General features: G+C 40.8%; 3 protein-coding genes and 1 long non-coding RNA gene across 7 annotated transcripts; 1 reads left to right on the plus strand and 3 right to left on the minus strand.

Annotated features, from left to right (window-relative positions):
* Positions 1-153: 153 nt before the first annotated feature.
* LOC143125600 (uncharacterized) lies at positions 154-3,672 on the minus strand. Of its 4 annotated transcripts, none has more exons than XR_012987298.1 (4): positions 3,300-3,672; positions 1,861-1,980; positions 1,428-1,523; positions 154-483 (listed from the first exon to the last, which is right to left on the minus strand). It is a non-coding gene; the product is annotated as an uncharacterized LOC143125600 (long non-coding RNA). The 4 variants fall into 4 exon arrangements; XR_012987295.1 differs by having other exon boundaries at positions 1,424-1,523; XR_012987296.1 differs by lacking the exon at positions 3,300-3,672 and adding an exon at positions 2,445-2,715 and having other exon boundaries at positions 1,424-1,523.
* Positions 3,673-4,265: 593 nt separating this feature from the next.
* Positions 4,266-6,716, minus strand: LOC143126218 (uncharacterized). The gene is made up of 4 exons (XM_076288129.1): positions 6,623-6,716; positions 5,751-6,092; positions 5,420-5,587; positions 4,266-5,068 (listed from the first exon to the last, which is right to left on the minus strand). The coding sequence occupies exons 1-4, from the start codon at positions 6,684-6,686 to the stop codon at positions 4,605-4,607; spliced, it is 1,038 nt and encodes a 345-aa protein (XP_076144244.1). The 5' UTR covers positions 6,687-6,716; the 3' UTR covers positions 4,266-4,604.
* A 2,902-nt stretch (positions 6,717-9,618) lies between these two features.
* On the plus strand, positions 9,619-15,029 carry wdr76 (WD repeat domain 76). Its single transcript, XM_076287222.1, has 15 exons — positions 9,619-9,783; positions 9,999-10,142; positions 10,234-10,284; positions 10,400-10,480; positions 10,660-10,709; positions 11,150-11,258; positions 11,390-11,485; positions 11,629-11,672; positions 11,835-11,988; positions 12,186-12,344; positions 12,555-12,670; positions 12,771-12,869; positions 13,193-13,345; positions 13,880-13,933; positions 14,690-15,029. The coding sequence occupies exons 1-15, from the start codon at positions 9,721-9,723 to the stop codon at positions 14,940-14,942; spliced, it is 1,626 nt and encodes a 541-aa protein (XP_076143337.1). The 5' UTR covers positions 9,619-9,720; the 3' UTR covers positions 14,943-15,029.
* A 7-nt stretch (positions 15,030-15,036) lies between these two features.
* LOC143125603 (uncharacterized) lies at positions 15,037-18,558 on the minus strand. Its single transcript, XM_076287223.1, has 3 exons — positions 18,475-18,558; positions 17,502-17,738; positions 15,037-17,287 (listed from the first exon to the last, which is right to left on the minus strand). Exons 1-3 carry the CDS (start codon positions 18,524-18,526, stop codon positions 16,290-16,292), a joined length of 1,287 nt encoding a protein of 428 aa, XP_076143338.1. The 5' UTR covers positions 18,527-18,558; the 3' UTR covers positions 15,037-16,289.
* Positions 18,559-19,596: the final 1,038 nt, after the last annotated feature.

The following is a 19,596-nucleotide window of genomic DNA, read 5'->3' on the forward strand; positions in this document are numbered from 1 at the left end:
CCTGAAATATTTCATTTTGCTTCAACCAATTCTTTAAATTAAATTTAAAACTTAAAAGTTTTAATTTCCAGAAAGTTGAACAAACTTGTCCATTTTGATTAGTTTCAACTAAGGACTTGAAAGAAAATTATTAAAAAGGTTGACAAAGGCCAGTGAAATTCTTCTTAATCTTTTATTTTCATGTAAACCATGGAAACAAATACAGGTTGGAGTTCAGAACAGGGCTGTAGTGGAGGCTAAATTCAAATAAACACAGTTTAGATCAAGGGCATAAAGACTAGATAGATAGATCGATAGATAGATAGATAGATAGATAGATACTTTATGACAAATGCCTGACCAATGCTAGGAAATTCAACAATCATTTCAATCCAAAACAACAGGAGTCTTCTTTGGGCAGAGGGATGTATTTGCACTGTTCGTGCTGATCAGAATGAGTTCAACAGTAAGGTCCTCAATATCTGGGAACTCCGATTGAGAGACCTGAAGAAATGAACAAAGAACAATTGTGTGTTGATTGAATATCTAATTGGCATTACATGTCAAGTGATACCATGTCATATTAAGTTTAACATTTTATCTTCAAACTTTTCCAGGGCAGTTGCATTATTGAAATAATTACTTGAAATAATACTAATAATAGTAACTTCCCTGGAGTTTCTTGGAAAACAAACAGAAAAACAAAAGCTTGAAATGTAACTCCAGCGTTAATCGACACATAGCCCTGTTGTTCGAGGTCATGGCTGTTCGTAAGAATAAAATTAAAAGAATTAAAAAAATTGGTGCAACATAGACTGAGTAGACGTGGCCCAGCAGCTATTGATAACCTACCAGGGAATTTGGCTTTAGTTTCAGTTCAGTTCAAATGCCTTGTTAGGTTAGTTTAAAGGGGTGGTTCAGGATTTTGGACATAGGACCTCATTTCCAAGTTACCAAGTGTGATATTACATTAATACACAGGATTAGGTGTTATAATCCCTTGTGCCAAGATCCAAGATAAAAACACAAGTTGGAGACCGTTTTCAACACGTTTCATCCAGTCCTTCTAGTTGCAGAGTTCGCAGGTGCTAGGCTGGCGCGAGTCAACAGTATGTGTAAGCCTGCCACTAAAAACAGTCTTACCCACTCCATAGTACACCGAGGCAAATAAATATAACGCCTGAATAGACGAGGACTGGATGAAACGTGTTAAAAACGGTCTCCACTGAGAAATATCACACTTGCTAACTTGGAAATTAGGTCCTATGTCCAAAATCCTGAACCACCCATTTAAGCTGCTGGACCAGTATTTGCTTTATGTTGTACTCAATTTTCTCATTGTTTTTCATTCTAATAGCATGCGTTGACCTCGAAACAACAGGCCATGGGTCGCTTAATGCCACAGTTACGCTTTAACTGTCATGTCAATAGAAAACATACTTACTTACATCCCATGTCTTTAGAAAAGTGGCATCATCCTCATGGAGGTAGAAAGGAAGGCCACGGAGCGCTACAGCACGTCGGATATTTACATCTGAGGATCCCTGCATGAGAAAACATGGAGTCAAGCCAGTTAATAACTACAAAATGCAATTCAGTAGGATTACTTTTCTTTGATAGTACAGCTTCTAAAACCAAAGCATTCTTTTTATCTTAAGTCCATGGAGGAGTTGTAATCTACAAGACCTCTGCTTTCAAAGGGGGTCAAGCACTTGAATATAAGTCAAAGTATGTGGAAACAGGGCCATTGTTAGTAGGCGGTGTGCAATTTCGAGCAAAAACTCAAAATAGGGGGGTAAGTGTAAAGATTTAAAACACATTTGGTCAGAACCACACATGAAATGAATCTATTCCAAGTATTTGTACAAAAGAAATGCTTACCTGGGATTCCAACATGATTGCAGGCCACCACCGAACCAATAGGCTATGTCTGCGGGGAAGGACGTCTGATATGATCTCCTTCCTTCTCAATGCCAATGTTGTTTGCATCAACTTCTGAATCTGTGAATTGAAGGACGAATACACATTTGAACATACTGACAATCTCTATTAGGACAATCCACCATCTCATGATGTCGCTTTAAATGCCACTTTAAATGCATCCTTAAATGGCCGAGAACAGTTTGCACATTAAATGGTTGTTTTCACCTACACAGCTGACATGCGAATAATACACATTCTGACTGAGCATGAACTGTGTGTGACCGTGTCAAATGAATTTAGGCTACTGACTTAAAGGAAAATTCCGGTTTTTAGCACTTTAAGGCCCTTTTCTGGTTTGTTTTGGATGAACTAGAGTGGTGGACCCCGACATTTTGACGATTGGTCCTGTCTCGACTTTTCTGACTCGTTTTGAATCGCCTTTTCACTTCTCAGGGTGGCTGGCAATGGGCATACTGTAGTAGGCTACTCAAACATGTCCTAAAACAACCCTTAACGTTCGTTTTCAAAACTGTGCAACTCACCGAGTGGTTAGTGGTGTTCGTTGATGTTCCAAAACAAGTAGCTTAGCGAAATACAGTTTCTGTCGTCTTTTATTTGGCATTTTGTAAAATCCCATTGATTTCTGTTGGAAGACTCATTGCATGCTGCGCCACTGTCTATGCTTCAGGTTCAAATACGAATCATACATTGCGCCGATATATTTGCTTTTAATAGTCAACGAACTCCACTAACCACTCGGTGAGTTGCACAGTTTTGAAAACGAACGTTAAGGGTTGTTTTAGGACATGTTTGAGTATAGCCTACTACAGTATGCCCATTGCCAGCCACCCTGAGAAGTGAAAAGGCGATTCAAAACGAGTCAGAAAAGTCGAGACAGGACCAATCGTCAAAATGTCGTGTCCACCACTCTGGTTCATCCAAAACAAACCAGAAAAGGGCCTTAAAGTGCTAAAAACCGGAATTTCCCTTTAAATGTGCAGACAGTCAGTAACATGACAGTGGACTAACGTTAATGGAGGAAACATTGCTAACATGCTGTAAACTATAATGTTGCAGGACCTGTGCCCTGTTATCAAGCAGTGCACCACAAAGCTTGCACTTCCAAGCTATTGTGTTAAATAGTGCTAACGGGATTTAATTTCATATTCATATTAAGTTCATATTTTTAGTACTCACATTGGCAAATTGAGTTAGATCGCTGGCTGATCCAGCAAGTGCTGGCATACAGCAGCCAAATTCTTAGCTGCTAGTGCTAGCTAGTTCTAACTGGATAAAGTTACGTCATGTAGCCTAAGACAATATTTTCAAACATTCGGGTTTTTAAACAATATGATAAAGGACGTGCTTTAGGGTCAGCACCTCACTTTTCCACTTACGTTTAATTGCGGGTTTTCTCTCTTCTCGTCGTCTCCTCTCTCGTGTCTATTTTCACCGCTCTTGTTCTCGTCTCTTGTCATCTGGTGGTCGACCGTTGCCGGCGTCGCTTGTCACTCGGCGTTGGCTAGTTGGTGCTGTACACAAGGTCCACGTATGGCAGAAGATCCGCCTACAAATTTGCTACAATTTGCGTGGGGAAGTTTCCCACGCTTTCTATTTTTTCAAATGACTTAAAGCGGATGAGTGCTGTCAACTTAAAAGTTCAAATTTGTTCAAGTAACACAGACGATTAGAGTACTATTAACTTTTTTTCATTTTTGAGTGTTTACAAATCAAAAACATTGTTTTACTTGTACTGTTCGGTTTTACAGTGTAGCCTTTTGATGTTGGAGGGTTTATTATTATCAGTTTTGCCAGTTGAAAAGTTTTGATTAACTTCAATTTTATGGCCAGCAATCTACAAAATAAGAATTAATGGGGAACAAGGAATAAAGAAAGAATTACTGTGTTTGTAGAACATCCAGATGGTCATGAAAAACTTGTCTAGCAACTTTGGCCATCTATGTATCTAAAACACCAGATTCGTGTATTGCTGCTAATAAAGCCTGTGGTTTTTAACATGTGTGGTGGAAGAAATTAGATTGAGTCTTTGAATACATCTTTACGTACGTCTTTCAAGGTGGAATCATTGTGGACAATCATGAGAGACACTGGTGGTAAAGGTAGTTTAAGAGGTTAATTTTCCATCAAACATTTCCCTCATACACAAATGCACAAACATATCCTATGAATAACCAAAAGTTTTTTTTAAATTCACAATATACTATATCTATTATGTTTAAATAGACTTGAGGGCTGGCTTAGATAAAATAATGCAAACAGGAGTCAGGTGATTACTCAGTCCAGATTAGGCTTTAATGACTTCAATGAATTAACAAACCTAAAATTAGGCCTTAAATTACCTTAGTCTTCATAATATATTAGGTAAAACATTTAACAAGTATATACACACATGTTAATTATGTCTCGACAGTGCAGTGTGGTGAAATACATATTAATGAAAGCATATGACCTGGAACAAAGCTGTTCTAAAGGAGCCTAATCCTCACAAGGTTTCTACATCCTGATGCTGCTGCCCATCGTGCTCTTCCAGTGGCAGTATTTCAGTCACAGCGGGGGAGCAGACTTCCTCCCGCGTGACCTGCGTTGTGTTGGACTGCACTGCTGGGACAACTTAGCCCCGTCACATCCAAGCCATCCTCTCCTCTCTGATCCACTCCATTCCCTCCCTCCACACATTGCTCTCATTCAGCGCCTCTCTCCTCGTCCTCCTTTTCAGCCCCTCTCTCCTGATCTTCTATTTCAGCCCCTGTTGCCTCTTCTATTTTAGCCCTTGCCTCCTCTTTCTCTTTTTCATTCCTTGTATCCTCTTCCTCTATTTTAGACCTTCTCTCCTCTTTCTCTTTTTCAGCTTGTGTGTCCTCTTTCTCTTTTTCAGCCTCTGCCTCCTCTTCCTCAATTGCAGCCCCTTCCTCTTTTTCAGCCCTTCTCTCCTTTTCCTCAATTGCAGCCCCTGTCTCCTCTTCTTCTATTTTAGTCCCTCTCTCCTCTTCCTCCTTTTCAGCCCCTGTATCCTCTTCCTCTTGGCAGATCCCTCTCTCCATCCTGTTTTCTTCTCCTTCATCAGCCTCACCTTCATCCTGCTTTCCCACACTCTCCTCTGCTGCCTCCTCCTGGACGTGAGTGGGAGTGCGTTTTACCTGTTGGACTAAGACACAGGCAAGCTCACACACTATTTTCTGTATCCCTTTCATCTGTCATAGAGAATCAATGTGTGACTTATAATGATAATCACAACAATGGTCATGTTTTATAAAGATAATCTAAAGAGTCAATTGTAAACTCCCATACTGTTATTTACAAGCAGCCCTTGGACTTACTCTTTCCCCTGGGGATCAATAAAGTATCTATCTATCTATCTACCTCTTTCTATGTTCATCATTACACATGGCAGACATGGCAACATACATGCAAGCTCATAGATTATGTTTAACATTCAAGACCACTTGTTCCTAAATCTACACAAAAGATTATGACATTAAGATGTAATGGGTTATACCTTTAGATTTCCCTTTCTTCCCATCTCTGCTCAGGTAACATGAGACCATCAGCAATGTGACAAAAGGCAGGCACCGCAGGACAATAACGATTACATCCTCTTGGACAATTTCTGACACGGCAGCCCCGCTTTCACCAGTAGCAGCATCATTAGCTCCGTGCTCTCCATCTGTTAAATAACAAAGTTTGTCGACAGACTTTAGGTGACTTTACTGGTTGACATCAACAAATCAACAAAAACAAGGCAGTCCATAAGAAAAAAACATTATTGTACCTTTGGACAATCCAAGAGAGTTGAAAGAAATGTAATGCATGTTTTTTTAATCTCTCACCATATTTGTCAGAGGATTCTCCATGTTTATCTTCCCTTTTCAAAGGAGTGACAATCAGCTGTGTTCCAGTTCCATTCTCTTTGCGCAGTATAGGTATCTCAAAGTACACAATACAGACATACAAGCCAGAATCCTTTGTCTGGACACTTTCAATGATCAGGATAGGACAGGTTTCTTTGACTGCCTGGCCATCGATTTTCTGCCCATTTCGCCACCAACTCCAAGTCATTTTTTCAATGGGTGATTCACTGAGATCCAAACAGCACTGGATCTGTGCAGACTCTCCCTCTGTGAGTTTAAGAGTGGAAGGAGATTGGTGGACTTTAGTGTCCATTCCTGTGACTAGAATTAAAGACAAACCAGAGAACATCAAGAAGTCAGTCTGATCAATCACAGGTATTATTTGTGGACTTATTAATCATCAATCAATTCCACTGCGACATTACAGAAACACATACGTAGATATACAAATAATCGGCATGGAAAGGGATTCACATTCAGAAACATAAAAAACACACAACTGTAATGAATGATTAAGGCAACATTTTGTGCAGTGGAATGATTTACTTCTAGATTTAACCAAATTATTAAAAACATTTAGGCTTTATGTCATATAAATCAAATGCCTCAAAGAGGAACTAATGAAGACAAAAAATATTTGTTCATCAAAATGTCATACCATTTAATAAAAATGCTTTCTTTTTCTCTTGAAAAAATGTACGCCATGTTGTAGGAAAGACCATTGTCAGCAAGGTCTTGTCCGTATACGACCATTTGACTACAACAAATAAGCATCTTTGACTTTGAATATTGAGTGCTTTTACAACAAAAATCAACAGATGACCATTTCTACACCTACTGAGACCTCTTACCTAATAATAAAAGGCTGAAGACTTTGATCAGTGGCATCATCGGAAAAACGTTGTAGATTACCATCTTGTCTTGATCGAGGAGGCTGTTGCTGGTTCCGGGGTAGCTGGCCTGTTTCTTCACCACAAGCAGGGCTGAGGCATCTATTGGGGTCTTTTCAGTTTGCGGAAAAAACAAGCAGTCCTCAACACCACAATTGCCTTGAATGCAACCGGTTGAATATAGGCCTACATAACAGTTACATCCATTTTCCAGAGGCCATTATTGAATCTTAGTTTCTAAGAGGAATTGAGATTTTGATTAAAGTCAGATCAAAGAAAAAAGTGTGATTTATAAAGCTCCCATGACCCATCATAGATTTTTGAAGATACAATGAAGGCCTCATTGTAAACCGGACACCCCCTACCCCCCAACCCCCAATTAAGCATCACACATCCAGACATCAAACAGGAAGTGGTCAAACACTGCATGCCTATCACTTCTTTTCACAAGCAGGAAGTCGCTTCTGTAAGATGCAGGTTAAGCAAACCACAGAATTATTTTTTATTTTGTTTAAAAAAAGGCTTCAGCAATCAAGGGGGCATCAATGTGCTGTGAGTGACCATGTCTTGACATTTGACTATTTGCTTAGTCTAAAAATCAAAGGCATTGTGAGATGTATGGCTATATGCAGTGTTCTTTATGTTTAATATCACAATTCAAACCTGACAGACATGTACCTGTTGGGACTAGACTGTCTAAAGGTCAATGTCTATTCCTATTCATGTTTTGTTTCAGATAATGGTGAACAGTGCAGTGCTGTACTAGGTAAATAAGCCTACAAAACATATTAAAGGAACACAAAGTAGGCCAGTCAGTTATGGGGGTTATGGGGTTTATCCTTCCTAGATAATGCAAGACAGGATTGGACAGTTTATGATAGTCATCATTAGCTATACGTCCACATGATCTAATAACAAGAATATTAACACAATAACATAACAGGATGTAGGCAATTAAGGCCTATAATTATGTTGATGAAAAGTTTCACTTTTTCAGTTTAGGTATAGTCTAGACAATTATCTAGTTGACAGACATAGGAGCAAAACGTTTTATTTCCACAAGTGTTTCAGGTCTCTGATCCAGAGACTAGTGCCTACTAGTGAGACTAGGCCCAGCCTTTTAACAAGTCCTATCAGGATCTACGGATACCACCCAAAACAACAGAACTGCAAGTGAATAACACATCAATATGGTGGATAATAGCAAAACAATGATCGCAATAAGGGTAAAAACTATAGATAACTAGATGTACCGCAGAGCGGTACAAAATATGACTGCCGCCCAGTCCAGCACATTTTTTCCACAAAAATAAATCACGCTGAAAGGCCTATATGATTCTAACTGTCTCACTAAATTGCATTAGCCACACTCAATTCTCACTGGTATCTGCTAGACAACAAGTACCAAAACATGATTAGTTCATAGATTTCACATGTAAAATTCATTTTATACAACCCCATACCCCTTCTTGCCTGTTCATAATTCTGAGAAATTCTTGAATTGTGTGCATGTGTGCGTGTACACGTTTATGTTTATGTGTGTGTGTGTGTGTGTGTGTGTGCGTGCTTGTGTGTTTGCCTGCGTATGTGTGTTTGTGCATGTGCATGCATGCGTACATATGTCTACTGTGTGAGTATGTGTCATACATATGATTACTGTGAATGTATGTGTGTGCGTGTGTATCTGTTTATGCACATGTGTGCACATGGAATGGGTTAACATGACCCCTGGAGGCAAACATACGGAAAGAATTGGTCATCCTAGGCCCTACGGTTCTCAAGATATTCACAGAAAACTGTGTCTGCCCTACCCTCGTTTCGGGGGGTCCAGTACAGCGGGGGGGCTACAGATCAAAACGAAAAACGATGGTTCCATGCTATCCATGTGGGGTTACATGCCCACCAAGTTTCGTGTACCCCGGTCTTTCAGTGTCCTGGGAATCCTTGTTGGTGTACGGTCACTAAATGTACACATAAATTATTTTATTGTAAGGCCCCCCATGAACGAAAGTTCACAAAACTTGGCATGCATTCGGAGGGTGTCATAATGATCCTACACTTTCAATTTCGTGCAGTTTTGACCATGTCAGCCAGAGATATTGTGATGAAAACACCTAATTTTTTGCTTTTCCATTTTTACCTAGGTGGCGCTATACATGAAATAAGTGGTAATGGGATGGGTTGACATGCCCCCTTAAGACCAACATACAAAAGAAAGGTGGACCTCCTAGGCCCTACGGTTCTCGAGATATTCACAGAAAACTGTCTCCGGCCACCTACAGGCCAGTTGGTGTATAGTAACATAAATTAATTTATTGTGTGGCCCCCCATGAACGGAATTCCACGAAACTTGGCGTGCATTCAGAGGGTGTCATAATGATCCTACACTTCCAATTTCGTGCAGTTTTGACTATGTTAAGTCACAGATACCTGCGATTACAACACCTCATTTTTACTTTTTTGTGTTTAACTAGGTGGCGCTATACATGAAATGAGTGGAATGGGTTGACATGGCCCCTTGAGATCAACATACAAAAAAAATGGTCCTTCTAAACCTTACGGTTCTCGAGATATTCACAGAAAACTGTGTCTGCCCTACCCTCCTTTCGGGTGGTGCAGTCCAGCGGGGGGGCTACAGATCAAAACGAAAAACGATGGTTCCATGCTATATATTTACATGCCCACCAAGTTTCGTCTACCGCGGTCTTTCAGTGTCCCGGGAATCCTTGACGGAAATTTGGACATGCGAAAAAGAAAAAAAAAAAAGGAAAAAAATCTGACTAAACCTTCGCTGCGCAGCGGTCATAATAATGCATGAACTATTTTCCTCACACGAAAGCTAGACAGACACACAGAGGCAGAACTTCATTCACTGATTGAACCAACCAATCAGCGTTTTTCTATGTATTGCGCAACTCAATGGGAGGGGCCCATTACCAAACAACTCTGAGGCGGGAGAGTTTTCACGAGGCATTGAAGGAATGTTGTTGTCACTGCGTAGTTCCACGAGTTGAAGAAAGCTTGACTTCCCCGAACTACAGGACAGCTTATATTAAACTATGAACAACGACACCTCTGCCGAAGACAAATTCGACTGTTTTGTGAAAATGCACTTAATGCAGGTATGGTTGTGATGTGATCTAATTCTCTGAGTTAACATGTACTGTAGGCTAGCATTAGTAACGGTCGTTAACGTTAGGCTATGAATTAGTTGATGGCGTCGTCGACTGCAATGTTTTAGCTAATTTGTTTGTGGCATTTGAATTCGTCGCTTTAATACACAGATGCTGATAAACTTCCTGCCATGAAATTCCTAAAATCTCCTCTCTCGCTGTAGGAGGTGACCCCTCAGGATCCTGACCGAACACAACCTGATGGAACCTCCGAAATTGTACGGCGGTCAGCTCGAACCATACTGAACCCAAAACGTCTCAGATACAACGACATTGCTACAAATCCAAAGCGCGGTACCAAAAGAACGGTAGGTAGAGTTGTGTGTACAATAGCGCTGTGTAAAGGCGTAACAAATTCGTGTGCCTGTACTTGTGAAAACATGTAATTCTGTGTTACAGAGAGATGAGCGTAAAGATTCCGTCAGTGATCCTAAAGAAACCGAGCAGATCGTAAGTGACACTATCATACACATAACTAAGTTATGTAATCTTACTTGCAGAGAATGTGTCTTTATGGTATGGTGTCTCATTTAATGACCCCTTGTTGATGTTGAATTCTTTCCAGGGTCTATCGGAGTATGAGTTGGAAAGGCTTGAGACCATTCGACAGAACCAAGCCTTCCTTTCATCCCTGAACCTACCACAGGTAAGCATGACACTTTCAATCATATGAAAGTCTCTACCGTTCATTTAGAAATGTAATGCATTTAATACATATTTGCCTCATAACTCTTTAGCCTAGATGTCATATTCCCCATTAGAACGTAAACAAAACTGGCAGTTTGTCATGGGCTACATTAAATGACTAACCTCTCTCCTGCACAGGTAGCTGAGATGCTGAAACCAAAGAAGCCTTCTCAGTTAGGCCTAAAGAAGTAAGATGTTCCTATATCTCCCTCAAAAGAGTGGGCATACTGGTATGACTGTAGTATATGTGACCAGTGAGTCAAGTCAGTCAGTGCTCAGCAATATATATTTTCAGTCAAATGCCTAACAATAGATAATGATTTATACAGTACTTGTATTGCTGTAGTGTAATTTCACTTAGAATGAAAGTGTCTGTCGAAAAAGTGAATGAAAGAACTGTATAATGTAAACCATGTTGTTTTGTTGGTGAAGACTGTGACTGCATGTGACATGATGGAGCATAGTGTTGGATAATATGTGTTAGTCATGGTTTGAACATGGGCTAACAAGACATCAGCTTTAAGTTAAACTGTTCAAGGTTAAGATATAGCTTTGCAGAATGTCCATGTCCAACGAGGATTAGAAAAAAAAACTGCAATCATCTCATGGTCATATTTTTCCTTTGCAGGGAAAAGGTTATGAAAGAGGTCCTTCCTGCAAGGAAATCATTGCGTCTACAGAACAAAGATGCAGAATCAACGGACCTGGTGAATCTCCCCCCTGAGCTGAAAGAGGAGGTGAGAGTTGAATGACAGCCGACTACTTCTGGGTGTGAGATCATACGTATAATCATGCTCACATGAAAATGTATCATAAACACACATAAATGCATATCCACATGTTGATATGTTCATATTTATTTCTGTAGGTGGTGCGTAGTCTGAAGGGGCCTGTCCCAATGTGTCCAGTGAATTTGGAGGAGGACAGTCCACTGCCTGAGAGTCTTCTCCATCTGTGGACTGAGGTGTGTTGCCTGATCTGTTACACAGTTTCATTGTATCGTTTATATTTGGTGTTATGCTTGGGTCTGTTAATAACTGTTTCATTGGGACATGCAGATTATTGTTTTGAGTAGATTTGATTCCTGATTCAATCCTGTTTTCTTAGGAGCCTGTGAAGTATGAAAGGAAGAAGACTGTGGACCTGAAGATGTAGGTTTACATAATAACTAAAAATTAAGTCGGGACAAAATATTTACATAACTGTGGTGTTAAAGCCCAGTAACCACATGGGGATCATGCCAACATCATTAGATGATACCAGGCAATCATTTATTTCATTTTTGTGTGTGTGTGTCTGTGTGTGTGCGTTAGGTACAAGGAAAGCCTGCAGAGGATGCGTATAAATGAGGATCGAGTGGTGAAGGTTGTAAAGGAACGCATCTTCTCTGCCGCGTTCCACCCGTGTGCCAGCAGTCTGCTCATGGCCGCTGGGGACAAGTGGGGCCGAGTGGGCATCTGGAACCTGGTGAGGGACACGCACATGTAACCAGAGCAACGCTTAAAGGCCACCCTGAAATACATAGACAGACATACTCCTTGTGCACAGGCATCTATACACACATATGTCCTGAAATACACACATAGATACACACACGCAGTGCTACTTGAAAGTATGTTAACAGGACTTTGTTTGTTTTTATTTGTCTGACTTTCTCTTTCAAGGACGCCAGTTGGGGAGACAATGGAGTTCTGCTGTTCGAACCTCACACTAGGCCGATCACCTGTATGACCTTCTCCAGGTCACAACCTTCGACCCTGATCACCACTAGTTACGATGGCGCAGCACGGGCAGGAGACATAGAACGAGCTGTGTTTGAAGAGGTTTGAGCTGCTTAGATAGTTTGAAATTGAATGGCATGCAATTGAATCAGGGAGATGACAGTGAAAGTATTTTGTGAAAGGGTTAACACTTATAATTATCTTTTGATAAAATTCTTTTCATTTGATTTTCAAATGTCATGCTATGGATTGATATTAGAAAAAGTGATTATTGTTTAGATGACCCACTTTTCTTATTTCCTCTGGCTTTAGGTCTACCGCTCTGATGAAGGGCTGAAGGGCTTTGACTTCCTGTCACATGACTGCACTACTCTGCTCATTGGAGACGCAGGAGGAGATGTTGCCATCGTCGACACACGGACCCCAGGGTATGAGTTTACTTTGGCGTTTACACCTCAAATTGGTCTTCTCTCCCACATTAGTAGATTAAGACCCGTTGTGTTTGTCTGCACACATGTGTTTTCACAGGATATCCCATGAATCTCTCCACACTCTGGACCCAAAGACTTTGCGCAGTGTTCATGTCCACCCTATGCAGAGGCAGTATTTTGTAGTCACTGATAGCAGGTGACCTTAACTGAATTCATTACAGTGCCTATTATTTGTACTTAAGTGTTTTCTTAGCCTTTTGGTTTTCTATGACAAAACATTCAGTTCAGTCATATATATGCACTACATTGTACATAGTCACTCTTGGCATTACATATGAATAGGATTATACCCTTTCATTTGTGTAGCGGACGAGTGTTGATTGAGTTCTGAAGACTCACTCCAATATTTAAAGAAACAACATGGAACAGATTCAACTAGAATATGAACTAGTAGTACCTGTGTTCTTTTGGTGTGACATTGTAGTGATTTGGTTATAGTGTATTGTTGTGTGTTTACAGTGGGGCTCACATCTATGATGTGCGGAACCTAAACAAGCGGTCCAGCAAGCCTGTGTCGGCTCTGAATGGGCATTCCCGCAGTGTGTCCTATGCCTACTTCTCCCCAGACACTGGAAACCGAGTACTCACTACCTGTATGGACGACAAACTCAGGTGAGTGTTTGTATGATTATTTCTCTCATCAGCTGCTTTCAACAAGTTCAGGTGGTGTGCGTGTGTCTGTCTGTTTAATCTTCCTTTCTGTCTTCGGCTGTTGTGAGATGCTATAGTGATTAAGTATTTTTAGAGGTTTTAATGTCTACCTATGAGCTGCACAATGCCCACTTTTTCAGAAGAAAACAACACAGTTGCAGACTTGTGTGAAACTGGTGGTTTCCCCATGTCATCAGAATACTATTAAAAATATTCCTGCTCATTTGTGCTACATGAAAATCCGCTTTCTAGAATATCCCCATGTTACATTGCTGTGATATCAAGACAAAACACATGCAACAGCAATAGAGCCCAGTAACACTTTGCTGTCAGTTTTGATGGTCATACTTTCAAAATGATTATATTAAACTCAACAAACCTATTTACATGGTCATAGATGACTTTTCCTTATATTTTCAGTGGTTCCTCATTTGCCAACCCCCATAGACTGTCCTGTTACTTGTACGTCACTAATTTCTTCCTGTTGACTCCCAGGGTGTTCGACACGTCCCAGCTGGTCTCCTCAGCTCCTCTGATGACCACCATTAAGTGAGTGATTTTAGGCATCTGGAGACACTCAAGTCTCTGCTAAACCTACAGACACTATATGCACATAGGGACTCTGGTGTTCTTTGTTTGGATTTCTGAAATAAATAAATGTATTCTGAATATAACAATAATTTAACGGCATAAGCTCAGTTGTATGTTTGTTAGCATATTAGTCTCAATTAATATATGTGTATGTTGGAAGACTGTACACTAACAGTCAAAAGTTTGGGGTCACTTAGAAATATTCATTCCACTCCATTATAGACAAAATACCAGCTGAGATCAATTACATTGTTTTTTTGTTAAATTAGGGCAGCAGTTTTCAGATTACATTATGTGCTTACATAATTGCAAAAGGGTTCTTGACTGTTGTAGAAAGAAATGGCTGATCTTTAATGCAATATCTACATTGCCCATTATCAGCAACCATTCATCCAATGTTCCAAAGGCCCATTCTGTTTAGTAATCTGATATCATTTTAAAAGGCTAACTGAGAAAACATTGGAGAACCATTTTCCAATTATGTAAGCACATAATGTAATCTGAAAACTGCTGCCCTGATTAAAAAAACAATGCAACTGATCTCAGTTAGTATTCTATAATGGAATGTTTTTTGACCGGTAGTGTATGTGAGAGAACTACATCTGTATTGGCCACAAACATGGTGTGTATGTGTCTTAACATTATTATATATATATATATATATATATATAATAATGTTACTTCGTATAATGTCTGTATTTGTGTTGGCGACAGGCACAACACACACACGGGTCGCTGGCTGTCCAAGCTGCAGGCTGTGTGGGACCCGAAGCAGGAGGACTGTTTTGTGGTGGGCAGCCTGGAGCGGCCGCGCAGAGTCAAGGTGTTCCACGAGAGCGGACAGCTGGCACATGCGTTCGAGAGCCCAGACTGTCTGATGACAGTTTGCTCAATCACAGCCCTTCACCCGAGCCAGGGAGCCCTGCTTGGGGGGAACGCCAGTGGCAGGCTCCACGTTTTCACCTAGGCCTCCTCCCCAACAACCAACATGTCACATCCTGCAGTAACTTACACCACTTCCTTTATTCTGTTTGCATCATGGTCAGTTTCATAAAACCAGTTGTTTTACAAAACAACAAACACTTTGTGTACCATGCTTGTATGTTGTATTTGTATTTTATTGTTGAAAAATAAACAAAAACCTATTAAGTTTACAAGGATGTTAGTTTTATGGAATTAGAAGTGAAACAAAAAATGCACAGTACATAGAAGACCAAACATTTAACACTGTTACAGGAATGCACAACACAATGGTTTGATTCCTAATACAGGATATGAAAATATTATCTTAAATGTGGCTGCATTTTTTGTTTTTTATCATTTGTAGTCAATCAGATCTCAATAACTAAACAAGGATAAACATGTTGAACATACGTCCAATTACATATCAGTAGACATAATACTCAAGGGAAGATAGTTTAGTCAAGCTATCTCTAAAAGTCTTGAAAGAGATTTGTTTGTTGGTCATAATCAGACAGTAACGTCTCTTCTTTCTGTTGTGCCTGACACGACAGGACAGCTTGCCCTTCTGAAACTATTTGGTCAGACACAGGAAAGGACTAAGATGGTCGTTACCATGGGCAGAGCCTGCAATCAATCAGGATCTGGGTCACATTTTTTTTTCTTTTCTTAATTTTTGGAAAAACAAAAAATATGGATAGGCTACAAAATACATACAGGGGCAGAACAGGAATAAGGTATATGTGAATAAATACCATAATTTCATTAGTGTCTATTCACTAATTGATCCCTGAACTAGGAAAGGAAAAACACAATTGCCTACTGAGTAAAATCTCATGCAGGCTCAGCATAAGGTTGGAATATGCAATTTTAATGTTAGTTTGGAAGCCTTGTTTTTGTCTGACTTTCAAAGTGGACTCATTTTGTTGCTCTGTGAAGTGAGTCCTAAACTTTGTGTTTTGTTCATATGTTAACACCAGCCAACATAAAGAAAGTCCTTGTATCTAGAAAATGAAAGGGTTGTAAACATGATCAGAGTGCTGTGGTTTTAGAATGATTAACTTTCAGCCGTGTATTGCCCTCTGAATTCATATATGAGATCTAGCCTAGCTAAACTACCATCTCACTAATATTTACATGCTGGATAGGATAATGTTTAACCTGATAATTTGGTTTAATTGGGAGGGTACGTGAAACCATGTGTTTGTGCAGAACAACAGTGGTCTGAAAAGCATAAAGCAAACGATTCTCTGAGAAACGATCTGCCCAATCCCACCCCCCCCCCATTCGAATGTCTCAATGTTCACATCTCTTTTAAAAACTCATGCTCCTTGATGTCAGTGGCCCCTGTGACCTAAGCTGATTTCTTCGACCTGGCCTTTGTCTTGGCGCCCTTCTTCTCGTGAAGAAGCTGGTGGTTGAGTAGCGAGCCCAGCTTGTGCAAGTTCTTGCCGCAGATGCTGCAGACATACTGCCCTTGGTCATGCACTTCGCTCTCGTGGGCGTTCAGTGCCCGCGCCGAGTCAAACGACTCGCTGCACATACTACACTTGTGCAGCCGCACCGCCATGTGGACGACAATGTGCTTCTCCAGGAAGTGGAGCTCCCGGAAAATCTTCTTGCAGATATTGCATCGGTACGTCCCGTTCCGGTCGGCACCGCCGGCCTTCTGGGCAGGAACAGGCTTTCTGCTCTCCTCGATTACTTGTTGCAAGTATGAGGCCTGCTGTATAGGACTAGCTTGCAGGAAGGCCTTTCGGTTCAGTTTTGCCATCTTGATTTTCTCCCTATTCCTGTATCCCGTCCCCTGCTTGCCTTTGCGGCTCTCCGTCTTCTGTGCTTTGACGATCTGTGGCTCAGGCAACTCAGGCAGCAGAAGCTGCGCTGGCGACGGTGTCTTGTGTTTCTTTTTGCTCTGCCGTTTAACACTTCTGGGTGGCGACTGACTGAAATGCTCCATGGGTGGCAACTGACTAAAATGCCCACTAGGTGGCGACGGAGTGCGCTGTGGACTCGGTGGCAACTGAGGTTTCCGTTGCTTACCCTGCTTCTTCCGAGGCATCATCATCTCAGAGCCCTTGTGGTGGACTCGGAAGTGGCCCTGCAGAGCCCTATCCGAGGCAAAGCGCAAGGGACAGCAGGGGCAATGGTGGGTCTTCTCTGGGTTGTGCATGGCCATGTGGGCGCTCTGAGCCGCCTGGGATGGGAAGGTCATGTTACAGATGTTGCAGTCAAGCGATGAATCTCTTGTGTGCATTTTCTGGTGCACTTTTAGGCCTGAGATGGACATGCACATCTTTCCACAGATGGGGCAGAACAACTTTTGCTGTGGCTGCCTTCGTCTCTTTTTAACTGGAGAGAAGACAAGAGAAACAACTGTTTGTAACAACAGACAAACAATGTATTAATGTAAACTGCTTTTATACACTCAATATATTCTATTTTGGTTAAGATTTTTTTATTCACAGGTTGCACTGAACACATAACAAAACGACTCAAATGAACATCAATCAGTTGTCTCTCAGTTACTTATTCCCCTGACTGTATGATTACTGTATTCACTCACCTGGTTGTTCAGCTGAATGCAACTCAGAATCAGCATGGTATTCTGTATGTGGAGCCCCAAACCCAAAGTCATGATCAACTACAAGGGTATCGCTGTCTGATTCCTCCTCAATGACGACCTCGGTCACGGTATTTGAAGCACCTGATTGTAAATTGTCCATAGAAAACACTTCGACGATCTTAAACTCAGTATCCTGTGCAGGATACACCTCACTGTGGTCTACCATCACCTCCAATTCTGAGGAAAAAACAAAGTCGACAGAAAGAAAACTGTTTAATAGATATATAACGTCACTGTAATGCATAGAAATGTGAACATTAAAAAGAAAAGGTACCAATCAAACACCACTTTCTTGTCAAACTTCCTGGACTATTGTTAGGATAACGTTACATTGGAAGCAACTAGGACGCAGGCCGTCTGCATATCCCATACTATGTACGGCGTTTCCGTTTTGTCTCGAATTAACGCATAACATGGGCGTTTAGCGGCATGCTGCCTGTTTTCTTGTAATGTTCAGCTCTATATATCAGATAAATAGGACTGTTAAAAAAGCAGCGAGGACAGCTATCGTTAACGTTAGTCAACTTGCGAGGAATGGTGGCTAGCTGGCTAGTTAGCGAGCGAGTTTCAGTTAACTTTTTTCTCTTAAAATACTTCAAGACTTTGAGAAATCAAGTTATTGTTTTAGAGGGGTGTGTATAAATTACAAACCTTTTTCAATTGTTACATAGTACCTGTATGATTAGGAATGTTTCGTCATCTGTAACCGAGCATTTCACAAAGGAATGAGGAAAATGTTCGGGATGTGTTGCTAGCTAAAATGCCTGGCCACCGCCAAGACTGGGGCCATCTTGGTGCTTATTAGGCTATATACAGCTACGTTTCGTTGTAGAAAAATATGGAATACACGCACGTGTAAACAAATAGCAAGATGAAGTATTGCAAAATATAGTTTTAATTCATCAGTACTTACCCATTTCAGCTCTGATTTTAATATCTAAAGTTTGTCCAGTTTCGCGCTGCATACGAAGGTCTTCCTCTCGGAAAATCACTGTTGTGAATGCTGACTGATTTTCGGTTCTATCGCCACCTTGAGGCAAGGAGTGTAGGAACAGAAATGTATTTGAAAGCGTAATATTTGAAAGTAAAATGCGTAATGCATCCTCCTCAAAACACTCAAGGTAATTAGAGAAGTATTAGTGCTTTAAGTATAGTCTGAGTAGTGTAGTCCTATTTTTCCCTTCCTTAGCTTAGGCTCTGCATGTATCCAATATCACAGCCAACGTATACTGAAATTCTCTCTCTGATATCTCAGGGCCTGTGGTGAACAATTCGTCACCCGAGTGCTATTCAGATAATAACTCTTGTATCCACTCCAAGATGAAAATGTGCTTACCATTTAATGTTATCTGGTATCAGCTCCCTGGAGTTTGTATTACCCCTACTGGCCGCGTGGTGGCAGTGCAGCAAGCAGCGATCTTTATTGGGTGGATGAGCAGAATTTGCTTGGTTGCCCCAGAGCCCGTCTATTCTCTGGTTGCCCACACTAGAGGGTGGTATTAGCCATTGGGTTACTGCAGTTAATTCACTGACCAAGGTCTATATGCTTAGATGCTGGATGTAGTAAGATGAGATAGACTTTTGTGAGTGGTGGAATGGAGTCATTGATTAAAGATGATGGGTTCCTGAAGGTTGTTATATTGTATTATAGTATATATATATTGGGCTTTTATGCCTTTAACTCATTGAATGCCAAGTTGTTTTCGGGAGCTTTGTCCTAGAGTGCCAGCAATCTAGACCATTGTTGATGATTGTTGTACAGCCACAGCATATTCTATGTTATAGCTATGAACACATATGATAGCTCGATTAAAAGGTGAGACTTTAAACTCTCGGTGGGTGCAAACCGTGTATTTCTACACGCCTCTGTTCCTGAGAAATCCCAAGCTAAACAGTGGCTAGTTTTCATCAAAATCGCTGTTTTTTTCTAGAAATGGAGATATAACGTCTTTCATGAAATATGAAGTGTTGCCTGTTACCAGAGAATGTCTAATAAGGGGAGAACCTTCACTCTCGGAACTCTTCCGGTGTGGTA

Source organism: Alosa pseudoharengus, unplaced genomic scaffold, assembly GCF_046254945.1.
Source record: "Alosa pseudoharengus isolate Yale_2024_CS ecotype anadromous, Long Island Sound unplaced genomic scaffold, YU_APseudo_1.1 YU_APseudo_1.1_scf_16, whole genome shotgun sequence".
In the NCBI taxonomy this organism is placed as follows: domain Eukaryota; kingdom Metazoa; phylum Chordata; class Actinopteri; order Clupeiformes; family Clupeidae; genus Alosa; species Alosa pseudoharengus.